Source organism: Podarcis raffonei, chromosome 8 (genome assembly GCF_027172205.1).
Source record: "Podarcis raffonei isolate rPodRaf1 chromosome 8, rPodRaf1.pri, whole genome shotgun sequence".
Taxonomy (NCBI): Eukaryota; Metazoa; Chordata; class Lepidosauria; order Squamata; family Lacertidae; genus Podarcis; species Podarcis raffonei.
The window spans coordinates 23,785,726-23,798,892 of NC_070609.1; the positions used below are offsets into that span (position 1 = coordinate 23,785,726).

The 13,167-nt window shown below is 38.3% G+C and overlaps 1 protein-coding gene across 13 annotated transcripts in view; it reads left to right on the forward strand.

Annotated features, from left to right (window-relative positions):
- Nucleotides 1-13,167, forward strand: part of LOC128418640 (lethal(3)malignant brain tumor-like protein 4) — a 58,858-nt gene that overhangs the window by 15,027 nt on the left and 30,664 nt on the right. For all 13 annotated transcript variants that reach the window (XM_053398540.1, XM_053398527.1, XM_053398530.1 and 10 more), the window contains 7 exons: nucleotides 3,105-3,258; nucleotides 5,361-5,466; nucleotides 6,985-7,132; nucleotides 7,495-7,549; nucleotides 8,668-8,756; nucleotides 11,438-11,542; nucleotides 12,367-12,502. In XM_053398540.1, the coding sequence (XP_053254515.1) occupies nucleotides 5,426-5,466; nucleotides 6,985-7,132; nucleotides 7,495-7,549; nucleotides 8,668-8,756; nucleotides 11,438-11,542; nucleotides 12,367-12,502 (574 nt within the window). In that variant the 5' untranslated portion in view covers nucleotides 3,105-3,258; nucleotides 5,361-5,425. The remainder of the gene's footprint in view (nucleotides 1-3,104; nucleotides 3,259-5,360; nucleotides 5,467-6,984; nucleotides 7,133-7,494; nucleotides 7,550-8,667; nucleotides 8,757-11,437; nucleotides 11,543-12,366; nucleotides 12,503-13,167) is intronic.

A 13,167-nucleotide genomic window follows, 5' to 3' on the forward strand; every position in this document is an offset into this window, starting at 1 on the left:
CTCTCTTCTTAGCCGTGACTCCTTGGGTACCAGTATTAGACTGCAGAATAATAACTGTAGTAGAAAAAAACAACAGGGGGGAAAAAGAACTGTGCTATGTTGTCTGGACCTGGTGACATCTAAGCCTCTACCAAGATGTTTCCTTACACACCTGTGTGTTATAAGAAAACTTGGAACCAAAGGCTGGTTGCTGGCAGCCAACAAAAACAACAACAGAGAATTGCATGGTGACAATTGGAAGGAGAGCAGAAGAAACTGTGGCTGGTTGTGCTGATCAGAGAGGCTGGTCTGAAGACTGGTTTGGCTTGTGGGCCACCTGTTGAGAAACAGGGCCTTAGCTCCAGCTTTTGGGAGGAGAGAATAGCTCAACTTTGCAGTTAATCTGCATCTAATTTGAGAGTTTTAGGCAAATATGGTTTGTTGGAATGCCTCTTTTATATAGACTTTTTCATTACAGATTTATCCCCATCCCACCTGCTAACTGATCTCCATAATGTTATTTATTTTTTAATTAAATTCGTTAGCTGTCTTTTAAAAAATCTCACAGTGCTATAAACTATTGAAGGATTTAATATGATAAATAGCTTTAAGGATGAAGACCCTGTGAAGTAATAACTGTGTTGCATCATGCGCAGAGGGCATTTTCCTTACCCCTGATCTTTTATTCTCTTTTCCTCTCTTGGGTTCTAGTGTGGGCACATAGCCCATGGGGTGTGATTTTAAAGATGATTTGAGTTTTCTTTTTTCAGAAATTGAGAATGGGCAACATTGCAATCAGAAAATTTGTCAGTCATTGTTGGCATGATTTTTAAAGATACAAATTACATGCCCCCCAAGAGTAATGTTCTAATAAAATAACCACTTCATCATCAATATGAAAGTCTGCCCAGTATGTCATATTTAGGCCTGGGTGATACATCAATATATCTCCCAGGACCAGTATGAGGAGCTTCACTCAGTGGTATATCGCTGGTGGCACCACCACCACTCCTGAGTCTCTCTGCTACCAGTGTCCACTAGAGTTCCTGCCTCCAGTGGCACTGGTAGCAGAGGGACTCAGGAGTGGTGGCAGTTTCACCAGTGATATATTGCTGAGTGAAACCGCTATCACACTCTGCCCTCATACAATGCAGAGGGAGAAACTTTTCCTCCCTCTCCATCTTTAAACTGCTTGACTGAGGAGTGTGCACTGGGCTATCTCAGCTGGGGAGAGGGAACCTGTCCCCTGCCCAGCTGAGCTGCGCAAGCAAACTGCGTTGTCCCAGCCCATGAGCACCTGGGTGAAACCGCCTCAGTTCCGGAGGTGATAGCTGGGGCAGTTTCACCAGGTGTCTCGTGGGCAGAGACCAATGCAGCTTGCTTTTCCAACATCGCAGTATATCACCAAACCACAATGTTTGGCTGGTGATACACCACAATATAAAAAAGCCGATATCGCCCAGCCGTAGTCATATCATCTTGCCTTTAATGACACATAATAACTGTAGTGAAGTTCACATTGTAACCACCTATATTTGTGTCTAAAAACACTTAGATCATTCTTTTGTTGCTCTTCCATTTAAAAAGTAACAACATAGTTGTGACAATCTATATTGATCAGCATGTTGGCTGGTTTGCATTTTTTCTCAGTCAAGTAAAAACAATGCTGTATTATCCTCGGATTTGTAAGAATGGCTCAATTTGATTACAAAACAAGTGATAAAATATTAACAAATCTTCACTTGTTTTTCAAGGGTCTTGCATTATAGTCCTGTTTATGTGTTTTAAAATATTGTTCTGCCCTCTGTAATGGGTGAATCTCTAAATACATGAAGTGTACTGTGAGCAACATCCAGTCAAAAAGAAGCCCTTTTGACATCAGTGATTTCAGTTGGATAGTTAGGTACATGCTTAAATATTTCACACTGAATTCATTGGGATTTAGGGTGATATCCAGCTAAGTCATAAGGGTGCGGGTGGTGCTGAGGGTTAAACCACAGAGCCCAGGGCTTGCTGATCTGAAGGTCGGCAGTTCGATGGGGTGAGCTTCCATTGCTTGGTCCATGTTCCTGCCAACCTAGCAATTCGAAAGCACATCAGAGTGCAAGTAGATAAATAGGTACCGCTCCAGCGGGAAGGTAAACAGCGTTTCTGTGCGCTGCTCTGGTTCGCCAAAAACGGCTTAGTCATGCTGGCCACATGACCCAGAAGCTGTACGCCGGCTCCCTCGGCCAGTAAAGCGAGATGAGCCCCACAGCCCCAGAGTCGGCCATGACTGGACCTAATGGTCAGGGGTCCCTTTACCTTTACCAGCGAAGTCATACTTTGAGTAGACCCATTGAAATTGCTTAAGTCCATTGATTTTATTGGGTCTACTCTACTAGCCGATATCAATCTTGGTGTTTACCACTAACTGGATGTACCCTGTCTGTTGAGTATTTTGGTGAATTGTGGCAGATATTGGTTAAGTGCTTACGGGGACTGAATAAACATAAACCCGATGATACAGCAGAAATGTTTACTAGTACCCATGTACCTTGCTTTTTTTGAAATTCAAAAAATGTACACATAACTTACTGAACTGTTCAGAGACATTCTCCTTCTAGGTTATAACTGCATGAACCATTTAGGGGGTTGGTGCTCTAGCACTATAGGAAAGTAGGTGTATACCAGTACCAGCCTTGATGTGCTGAGACACCCCTCTAAAGCAGCAGATACTGGCAACCATGGTTTTCACTTTTTAGATTTTGATTCTAAGCAGATAACATTATGAAGGAGTGCTTATTCTCCCTCAAACAGCACTATAGTTTTGAAGATCTTCGACTGTGTATGTAATCATTCCTCATTATATTTTTATATGTTTTATAGGTCTGAATCATGTTTACCGATGATGTCTTTCTGTATGTACATTGAAAGAAATGAGTACTCATTTAATCTGTGTCTGTGCTATACTAACCATGTCCTAGAGATTATTGTCAATGCAGTATTTATTGCATTTTCTTTGCTATTAGTTCCTTTTTACTCCAATCTACCTTGTTTCCTTGTTGACTCTCATATACTGTTTCCTTTCCTTCAAAAGTCTCTTTTGTTACATGTTTACTCCATTCACTTTTTCTTCCCTGCAGTTTCGTTTAACTGAGTTTGGGACACTGGAAATAATTACAGAAGTTGAAGCAAAGGCTACAAAAGCTCTCTCTGCATCATCAATAAATACCAGTTCAGCCCTTAACTTGTCTACCTCTTCTGTGCCCAACACCATAACTGCTTGTGGTACTGAAGGTGAGCCTTAGACTAGTAGACTATATAATGGAACAAGAGCATGAAGCAGACATAAAAAAATTAAAATGCTTCAGTTACGTGTAGCAAGAATGGGTCTTTGTAGTAGCTTGCAATCTGGCGAAACATTTGAACTGCTTGTAATTTTTATTCATTTAGCATTATTTACAGTCACAGTTTATATTTGTCCTTAGGAACAGAAACAGTAAAACAAGAGCGCCACTTTGAACTTTGAAACATTGTGGTTTCAACCATCAGGATTCCTGTTCTACCACACAGGGGGGCGGGAACTGGAGTGCACAATTTTCCAAATTATGTCTTTTGTCCAATATTTTGCACTCAGAGCAAGCTTGTGGGCAAGACATTGTTTCTGGAACAGGTTTGCTGGGATAGAATATTTTATGTAATTATGGAATGCATTAACAACAACTCATGTTAGCAATCTTGAATTTTCACTGGAAAAGGGGAGAACATTAGCTAGCAACTTTCTGTTGCTTCTGGTGGTCAGATGCAGTTTCTTATTACTAATTCTTGTTACTTTTACATTTGTAAGACATTGCTAGGACTATTTAATGCTATTAAATTCACACAAGAGGAATAAGTGCACTGTTTGAAAACCATTTAAGCTTATCTAAATTTGCCAGGAGTGGCCACTGCAGTGGGGCAGATTCACCTTCCTGACACTGATATTGCTGCTACGTGACACTGATGTCAGGAAGGTGACATTGCTGGACTTCTCTGGCCATTCCTGATACTTAGATTGGCACCATCTAAGTTAACCTGGTTGTATTGTCTCTATGGAGATTATTGAATATACTGCCAAGTTTCGTGATTTTAAACAAGGATTTATGAACAAAAATGAACTCATTCTGTATGATCACTAACTGTGTAATGCTACACATTTCCTCCTAAGCAAGCTTTGTACTAGTTGGGTACAATTTTCTGTTTTGTCCACATGTTATTGCTGAAGATTTTTGATCCAGAACAGAAGAATGAATCCAACTGAAGTACACATGAAAATATGCTTAGATACAGGCATAATTTCTTTATAAAGTCATAGTTGTTTGCATATATTTACTATGTCTACACAAGTTTATTAAAATTTCAAAACAGATACACCTTTATCAAACTGGAAAACTCTGACATCCATGTAGACAGTAGACAGTTACTGTATTTTTCCATCTACAAGATGTGCCCATGTATAAGACTCTTTTTGGGACTCCAAATTGAGGAAATGGGGGAAATTGCCCCCATGTATAAGACAACCCCAATTTTTAAGCTTAATTTTTCAAGAAAATAACCTAGTCTTATACACGGAAAAATACCGTAATTTATATTGTATTCATCATATAGTTAGACCAATCTCATTCTTTTTTGTTTAAGTAGATTATTACAAGACCAACATCATTATCAATTGATAAAATAAAAAATATAAAATTGTCCCCAAAGCCAAAACCAGTAACAACAGGGTGCATATAAACAATCTATATATTAAAATGTCATTTCAATACACATAGTTAATGACATTTTTAGCTGTTAATTTTTGTTTCTGTTTAGTTACAGCAAATTTGGCTTAAATGTAACCTATTTCTTTCAGACAGAAAATACATTATTTTAATTACATCACCATATATTTAAATCACTTTCTTTTATTGAATGTGGCCTTAAGGTATATGTTTAATGAGGTGCCTATAACTCATACTTTTTTGCCACAATGCATTTTATTAGCCTATGGTGTTAAGACTCTTCTTGCTGTTTTTGCTGCAGCTAACATAGCTTCCCCCTCTGGAATTTGTCAATATAGATGAAGTTTTGAATTTGTCATTTCATGGGGTAGGTGCCTAGAGGCTTTATACATTTGACAAAATTCAAAACACTATTCTTCTCATCTCTAAAGTTCACCCACAGTTAAAATACCCACAGAGTCTTCATTTGTTTGTTGCTTTGGCTTAAATGACTTCACAGACTCTTTAAATACCTGCTCCATGGTGTTCAGTTTCCTTTCAGGAATGTAAAAAGCATGGAAAGAGCTCCATGAAAGGTGTTAGAAGTCCCAAATAATTTTATTTTGAATTAATCAGTGCCTATCATCCTTTTTTTTGCAGTGTCCAAGGACAATATTCCCAGATCTGAACTCCAAACCTGTGAAAATAACAGACACCCTGGGAAAATGGACTGTTTTGAGAATTCCCGTCAGGAACCTAGAGACAGGTAATGTCTTTGGTCTCCTCTTTTGTTTCATGGGACACAAGTGGAATCTGGATTAATCTATATTTATCTCTGTATTAAAAGAGCAAGTATCAATTTCAGTATTTTTTAAAAAGATGTTGGAAAACAGGATGGCTGGCTGCTGTTGCAGTAACTAAATAGTAAGGCTGCAATCCTACACACTGAGCTGGGAGTCTATACCATTGAACTGAGTGAGGTTTACTTCTGAGTGTAGGATTGCAGGGTAAATCACTTTATGAAAGAATGAGATAGCATTCAAGGTGGAGACTGGCCCCATGTATTGATGAAGCAATGACCAAGGCAGATTAAGGGAGGTAGTGGTTTTCTCTTTATCAGTTAACATTATTCAAAAGAGAGAGAAATGCAGTTGTTGTTTTCTCTAAACAGTATTCTTTGATTAAATTTAAAATGTCTAATTATCTTTCAAAACATTTATTTCAGCATGACTGAAAGTTAATTCTCAATACTTTATTCAGAAAGGTGGGAAAAACGTATTGAACCTCTGATCATTTAACTGCCCTCTGCATCCCCATCTAATTTAAAAACACTATAACTATATATAAAGAATACTCCAGTTTGTCTGAAATTCATTTTATTCACATATTTGTGATTGCTTTAAATAGATGAGTTATAATACTCAAAAGTTTCATTAATTTGAGTAACTTCTAACTTCAGATAAGTTATGTTTTGCCACCTCAGTTGTTTCCCACCATAACTTTCATACACCAGTTTTGCATTTTTAGTAATGCTAAACATTGAAGTAGCCCATAAAAATTGTTAGGATGGTAGCAAACCTGTTACTCAAATGGGGAAGTTATATTCCTATTTACCTCACAAGACTTCCTCTGCCACAGCAGAAAAATGAATACATATCCAGTTTCCTTATAAAAGACAAAATGAAATGAAAACTCATCAAGCAAGCTGTGATAGGAAAACCATTGGTGGTATGTCTGAAGCATAAGAAGGCCACATTGCAGTATAAAAGTGTACAAGAGCCTTTCTTAAAGGAAGTTAGCTCTGACGCTTTCATTGGCTCATATTGAATGAAAATGTAAGCATTGTTTCAACTTTGCAGTGCTTGTTTTCCTTGATGTGAAATATTCAGTGCTAATATGAATGAAGTTCAACATCAAGAAAACCTGCATAGTTGTGCAGTTGACCTGTGCTTCAAGAGAGGTCACTATTGTACATGATTTTGGTTTCCTGAAATTTGATTAATTGCTAATTAAGATGCCAGTTAGTACTAGCTATTAAAGCTTAAGTCCTGAACATACTTCCTAGGGAGTAAGCCTCATTGGTCTTAGTGAGACATGTCTGAGTAAACATGCAGCAGGTCGGTTTTCATTGAAGAAGCTGGTCTTTGAAGTATCCTTGCCCCAGACCATTTATACTGTATTGCCTTTTAAATCTGCCAGTGCTTCACCACTGTTAACGGGAAGGGTAACTTTTTGTAACTTTACAGGGATACTTTGCACTTATTTTAGGTTTTGTTCCTAGTAGAGTCTCTAAGGACACCCCAGGTGACTTCGGGAAACAGACAAGTAGCAGCCAGATGTATGAAACAGACAGACCTTCCAAGCGCCTACGAAAAAAGAGGAAGTTGCTTTTGGATTCTGAAGATGAGGAAGAAAATGCAGATGATGATGAGGTATTACAGGTTTAGTTGGAATCATAACCAAGCGACTACACTTGAGTAGGGCAGTGATATATGTAAATCTCGAAAACTTTTTTGAATTAGAAGCTAATGTTTACATTTTACATTCAGAAAATATCACTCTGGAAAGTTTATTTTTATTTTGTGTGTATGTATTGTGGTGGGGATACACTATATGGCAGGTTATGCTTTCTTGTTCATTTTTTGCTTTTCTACCTTTTTACCAAGGTACCCAAGGTGAGTTACAATTTAAAATACTAAACCTTTTTATTTTTATAAAAGAATGAAAATGTCAATCATATGTATGAAAATCTCAGTGTATTTTCTTATCATTTAAAAAATATGTCTATTTCTAGGAAAAGAATAAATTGAATTTGAAAAACCGCAAGAATACTAAACCAGTAAAGCAAGGTAAGCAGAAGACTTAATGCTGAAAAGCTGCTGTATAGTGGATAATTTTGCAGCCCAGAAGGCTGGGGCTGTAGAACCCATAATATATCTAGAATAGTAGAATTAAGGGTTGCGAGTAACAGTATACCAACTTGCTCAGGTGGCCGCAAAGCATCTGGATCATTCATTCTGGCATCATCAAACTAGAGTCCCTCTTATGAACAGCAAGCTGAATATGATAAATCCTGTTAAAATAAACACTGGAAGATAAAATTGAAATGAAACTGATAATGATTGATGGGCACTTAAGGATAATCTTAAATTAAATTACATCCTCAAATATTGTTCATCTTTTGCATTAATTTGTTGAACGCCTTTACTAAAGTCAGAGCTGGAGACATTTACAGCACACTTAATTAAGTGGAACTTGGTAAATATGTATAAGATTGCAGCCTGTTCATATTCCTCATGATCTGTTGGCTGGCCATTTAATTTCTTTTCGATTTGCTTTATTGCTGCTAATGGTTGCTCATCTTATATATATTTTGAAGGACTATGGGAATTTGTTGTTTTTTACTGGTCAGTAAGGGTCTGTTTGACCAGTGCACCATTTACAGCTATCTAGAAACAAGAAAACCATATTTAAATAGCATTAAAAGTCAGCCTCAGATATTTACAACACAGAAAATATTTTGAAATTTATGAGCAGACATTACAAAAAACACACCAATTCTGAGTATTCCCCCCCCTGTTTCATTTAGAATTATTATATATGGTTAATTTTGCTGTGTTTTTGTATAAATTACTGTATATGCGTAAATAATTAATTGTATGTGGTATGTTTGTCATTTTTTAAAAAGCAACACCAGAAACCAGATCCTTCCTGCAATTAGTTTTATTCATTTTTTAAATAGCAGATAGTTTTGCTTATTTTAGTTCCCTAATATATATTGTAGTAAGGGGAAGTTGATAGCATTTGAATTGTTGGACTGTTCTTGAAAGCTGCTTTCCATCTATTGTAGAAGAAACGGCTTACCTTTGGATACCCAATGTGGCAAATAGAAGCACATGTGTGTGGATCTCTGCTTCAGTGCTTTGCCCTGCAGAAATAATTTCCCTCTCATTCTGTCTTTGCTCAGTTACTCCTGGAAAGAAGCATGTGTGGAACTGGCTGTCATACTTAGAAGAAGAAAAAATGGCACCTGCTCCACTGAAACTCTTCAAAGAGGTTGACAGCTCTTGGATAATTTATTTATTTTGTTCATGTGACTATTTAATGACTTTGTGCATTTGGTTAACAGAATTGGGGGGGGGGGCTGGTGTTGTTTTGGCATGTGCTGTGGTTCGTACAGGTTGTCAAACCAGCCTAGAGTTCTTGCACACAAAAGAGTTCTCCTACAGGGAGGAACCAGACAGGGTTGACTTCCTTTATTTTGTGCTGCTGCAACACAGACTAAAGAGCTAGATTTACTGGTGGTGTTGTGTTGGCTAGCTGGCTGGCTGGCTGGCTGGGTAGTTACCTCTTGTCTGAAGGGTGCTTCCTGATGCCTTTCCAATAATATCCTAAAAGTTAACAAAGCACTGAGAAGCAGTCTGCACAAAAATGTACACCCAAAGCTGTCTTTTGGTTCAATATGCAAGTTTGCTTGTTAAAAGGGAAAATGTGTAATCAAGCCCCACTTCTGTTTTGGTCTTAGGAAGAATGCAGACAAACTCCCTTGCTCTTTTCATTGTTTCCTCTGTGTAGTCAGGAATAGTTTGCCCATTTGGATAGGGAAGAGCTGTTACTACAGAGTGACCAGAGCTGTTGCAACAAGGTGCTGCTCCCCAAAACAGCTTGCTAATGAGATAGGTGGCCCTGGGCTTTCTCATTGTGAGGGAGTAGTAGACAAGAAAAGGGGAGAGCAAGTGCTGCAAGACAAAGGCCAACTGCCATGGATGCTTTTGCTGAGATTCCTGCATTGCTAGGGGTTGGACTAGATGACCCTTAGGTTCCTTCCAACTCTATGATTCTAAGAAATCTTCAATTACTGCCTGTACTGGATGCCAGAGAAATGAACTAATATGGGCAGAGGAGGGTTTTATTTGTACTTGTTCCCCTGTTGAAATAGGAATATGTCAATTACTCACTAGAGAAAGTTTAATAGTTGTGTGTGTTTTTTTAAGTTTGCACCCAACCCTTGTTTTAATTTGTGCCTTAAGTATGTGAAATTGCTCAGCGCTAGGATCATATCTTAGACAGTGACTGTGTGAAGCTAGCTTTAGCTTTGCTAATTAGCATAGTGCTTATATTAATTGGATCCTTGACTTTTAGCATGTTGTAGATTATCTGATTAAAAAATAATCATTACAAGTGAGGGTACAAGTAGCAACCAATTGGCATGTCTAAAAATATGCAAGAAGCCGACCTCTATAGAATGTGAATATAGCACGCATCCTGTCTGATACTGAATTCCCTCAATTTCCATTGAAATGAAAAAATAGCACCTTGTAACGCTGGAGAAATGTTCAGTCATCCTTTTTTTTCTAGCGGCACCTTTCAGCTTTGATCAGTTATGTCTATAAAGATCAACTTCTTGGTGGAAGTAAGCATTGGTTATAAAAGGTTGTTTCAGATTCCATCACCAGAATTCCTTTTAATTATCTACCTGTTCTTAGCCAGGGTTTGAGAGTTACGACTCTTTTTATGTCAAAACTTGAAACTTTGTTCTTGGTTGATGTTTACAAAAGTCAGAAGAAGCTACTCATTTCAGGTATTGCACCAAGTCACAATTCAGATGTCAACCCAAATCAGTTTTGTGCTCACAATAGTTTAGAACTAAACCAATGGATTGAGTTTCCAAATGTTTAACAGTCAAATCATGGTGTGCATCAGGGTGGGGAACCTTTTTGACTGCATGGGCCAGACCCTTATCAGGATGCCTTTAGTGGGTGGGGCTGTCCATTGAATGGAAGCCACTTCTGTTTCCTTGATCAAGGTGTGCTCCTACCACCCATCATCTTAACATCAGGTCTAGGGCAGGTGGGCATTACTTCCCCCAAGTGGCTTTGTGGGCCAAATGAGGAGGCCTGGCATGCCAAGTTTGGCCCACATGCCAGATATTCCCAACCCCAGTCTACAGACAGTTTTTGCCTGCTTTTGTTTTCCAATCTGCTCAGCACTTAGCTCCTTAAGTTCATTTCTCTCTCCATAGAACAGCAGCCTCTGGAAGTGAAGTGAGGGCCATTACCATGGTTTGTCAGTTCTGATATCATACCGACTATAGCTCAAAAAATGGCTTGCAAATTAATTTCAAACCATGGTTTCCAATTCTTGTTTGCTGACTGATCACAAGCCATGGTTTTTCATTTCCGAGTTAGCTTAACTATAGCCAACTGATGTCTGAACTGAGCACAGAAGCTGCTTGTCTGATGTGGCAGAACCACAATATTAGCTTTCTAGTAGTGACAGTGCTGCCAGTTGCCAGGAGATGAAGGGGTGGGAAGGTCAAGGTCGTGTGGGTGCACCAGCAGACCTAATCCAGTGCTCTCACTGTTGCACCCACTATGCATTGACCTCCCCACTGCCTCACCCCACTCCATCGTGGTAAGTGACAGTGACACTACTGCTAAAAAATTAGCATTGCAGCTCTGTCCCACTGGGCAAGCCATTTCTGATGAATCACAGTCTTCAAATCAATATATTTGTGAATATAATTCTGATATAGATGTCATTCACCTTCCATCTCTCAGTGTAAAACAAGTACAGAGTTAGCAATCTCTGAAGTTACCTCCATTAGAGAAAACAGATTACACTAAATAACTAGATTTCATTTCCTTCATATTTTCCCCATAGAGTATTAACACTGCAACAAGAAAGTCTTCGTTGAAGTGTAAAATAATGTTTTCCCTCCATTATTTCCACTGCAGTCTCAGTCCTTTCCACAAAACAAAAATGGATTTAAAGTTGGAATGAAACTAGAGGGCCTAGATCCTGAACACCCATCCTTATTTTGTGTGCTTTCTGTTGCCGAGGTATTTGCCTTTCTTTGTATTGAAATCAACAGTATTAACTTATTTTCTGAATAATAAGGGGGAGGGGAAAATAGACAGAGGGAAGGTCTTAAGGCATGCCCTGGATCAGTGAGTTAAAACGATGTTTAAAGATAATGCTTCACATTCTATTTAATTAAAAATATCTTCTGCTTAGATTTTGTTATTTTAAATTAAACAACTTTAATGGTTTTAAAGTCAGAAACAGATCCTGCCAGACTCAAAGGGTATTTTCAGGTAAACAAGACAATCTTTAGTGTGTGTGTGTTTTCTTGGGCGTTTACTTGAATTACTGTATTTTCCGTCTATAAGATGCCCCCATGTATAAGACGCCCCCTATTTTTGTGGCAACAACCAATTGGTAGTCCACCCTCGGCAATATCCGTGTATAAAACGCCCCCATAATTTTTGACATTATTTTTAAGGGAAAATACCTAGTTTTATACACAGAAAAATACGGTAATTTTGAGGCCTGAATAAATGCCTACACATGTGCAAAATGGATCTCCTGGTGGGTGGGTGGGAGTGAGTGAGAGAGAGACTCAACATCAGTGTGACTGGACACTGCAGTGTAGAGACTTGAGTTCCACTTTGACAATAAGCATAAAACAGACTTTGTGGAGGAGTCCCTACAACTATAGATAGTAAATTTTAAAAGAGAGCATTTCTATCTTTTGCCAAAGATTATAAGGAGATGGAATCAATCCAGAGTTAAGTTTAAAAAACAAACCCAAACAAACAAAAAACAACCCTAAGGTTCATTTGACTCGTGAAAGGGATAACTTTGAGTTGCTTCATGCTTACAGGTGCAAGGGTACAGAGTGAGATTGCACTTCGATGGTTATTCTGAGTGTTATGACATCTGGGTTAATGCGGATTCTCCAGAAATCCACCCTGTTGGATGGTGTGAAAAAACAGGTCACAAGCTGCTTCCTCCTAAAGGTACATGAACTTATTTTTTTGTTCAAACAAGTGCATTTGGATGTAATGCTACGCCACATTTTAGCACCTTGGGAACACACATGGATAAGCTTCAAGCTTTTATGCTCCCATCTCATGGGTGTGTGTGTGTGTGTGTGTGTTTGAACAGAAAGTTAAAGGCATCCAGTTCCTGATTTGAGTTTGTTGTAACGTCCACACTTGGAACCCTGCTTAGTTTAAACATAGGTTTGCTGAATCAAAGCTAGGTTGTTTAATTTACTATATTGTGCCATTTCATATAAATTGTAGTTAGTTCAAACATGGATGTGGATGCTTCCAGTCTCCTTGCCAGAGGAGGGGGAAGTGAGGAGGGAGCTTGCAAACTCATGGCTCGCCTGTGCTCATTCTGATAGCACTAAAGTTAACATTGTTAAAAATGGGAAGAAGTAATTGAAATCTAAACCAATAAGTAGCCACTTCACAAAATAGAAATGGGTACATATTAAATATAACATTTGCACCTACCTTTGCTTGCTTGCCTTTACTTGTTTGCGTAAACAATATTAATATTTGTAAATAGCTTGTCAGGAAGGCAGTGCATAAGTGCAATAAATAATAAAATGAATAAATAATAATATGTGAGATGTTGAGACACCGTTTGTCCACCCTGTGTAGAGCATGGAAAT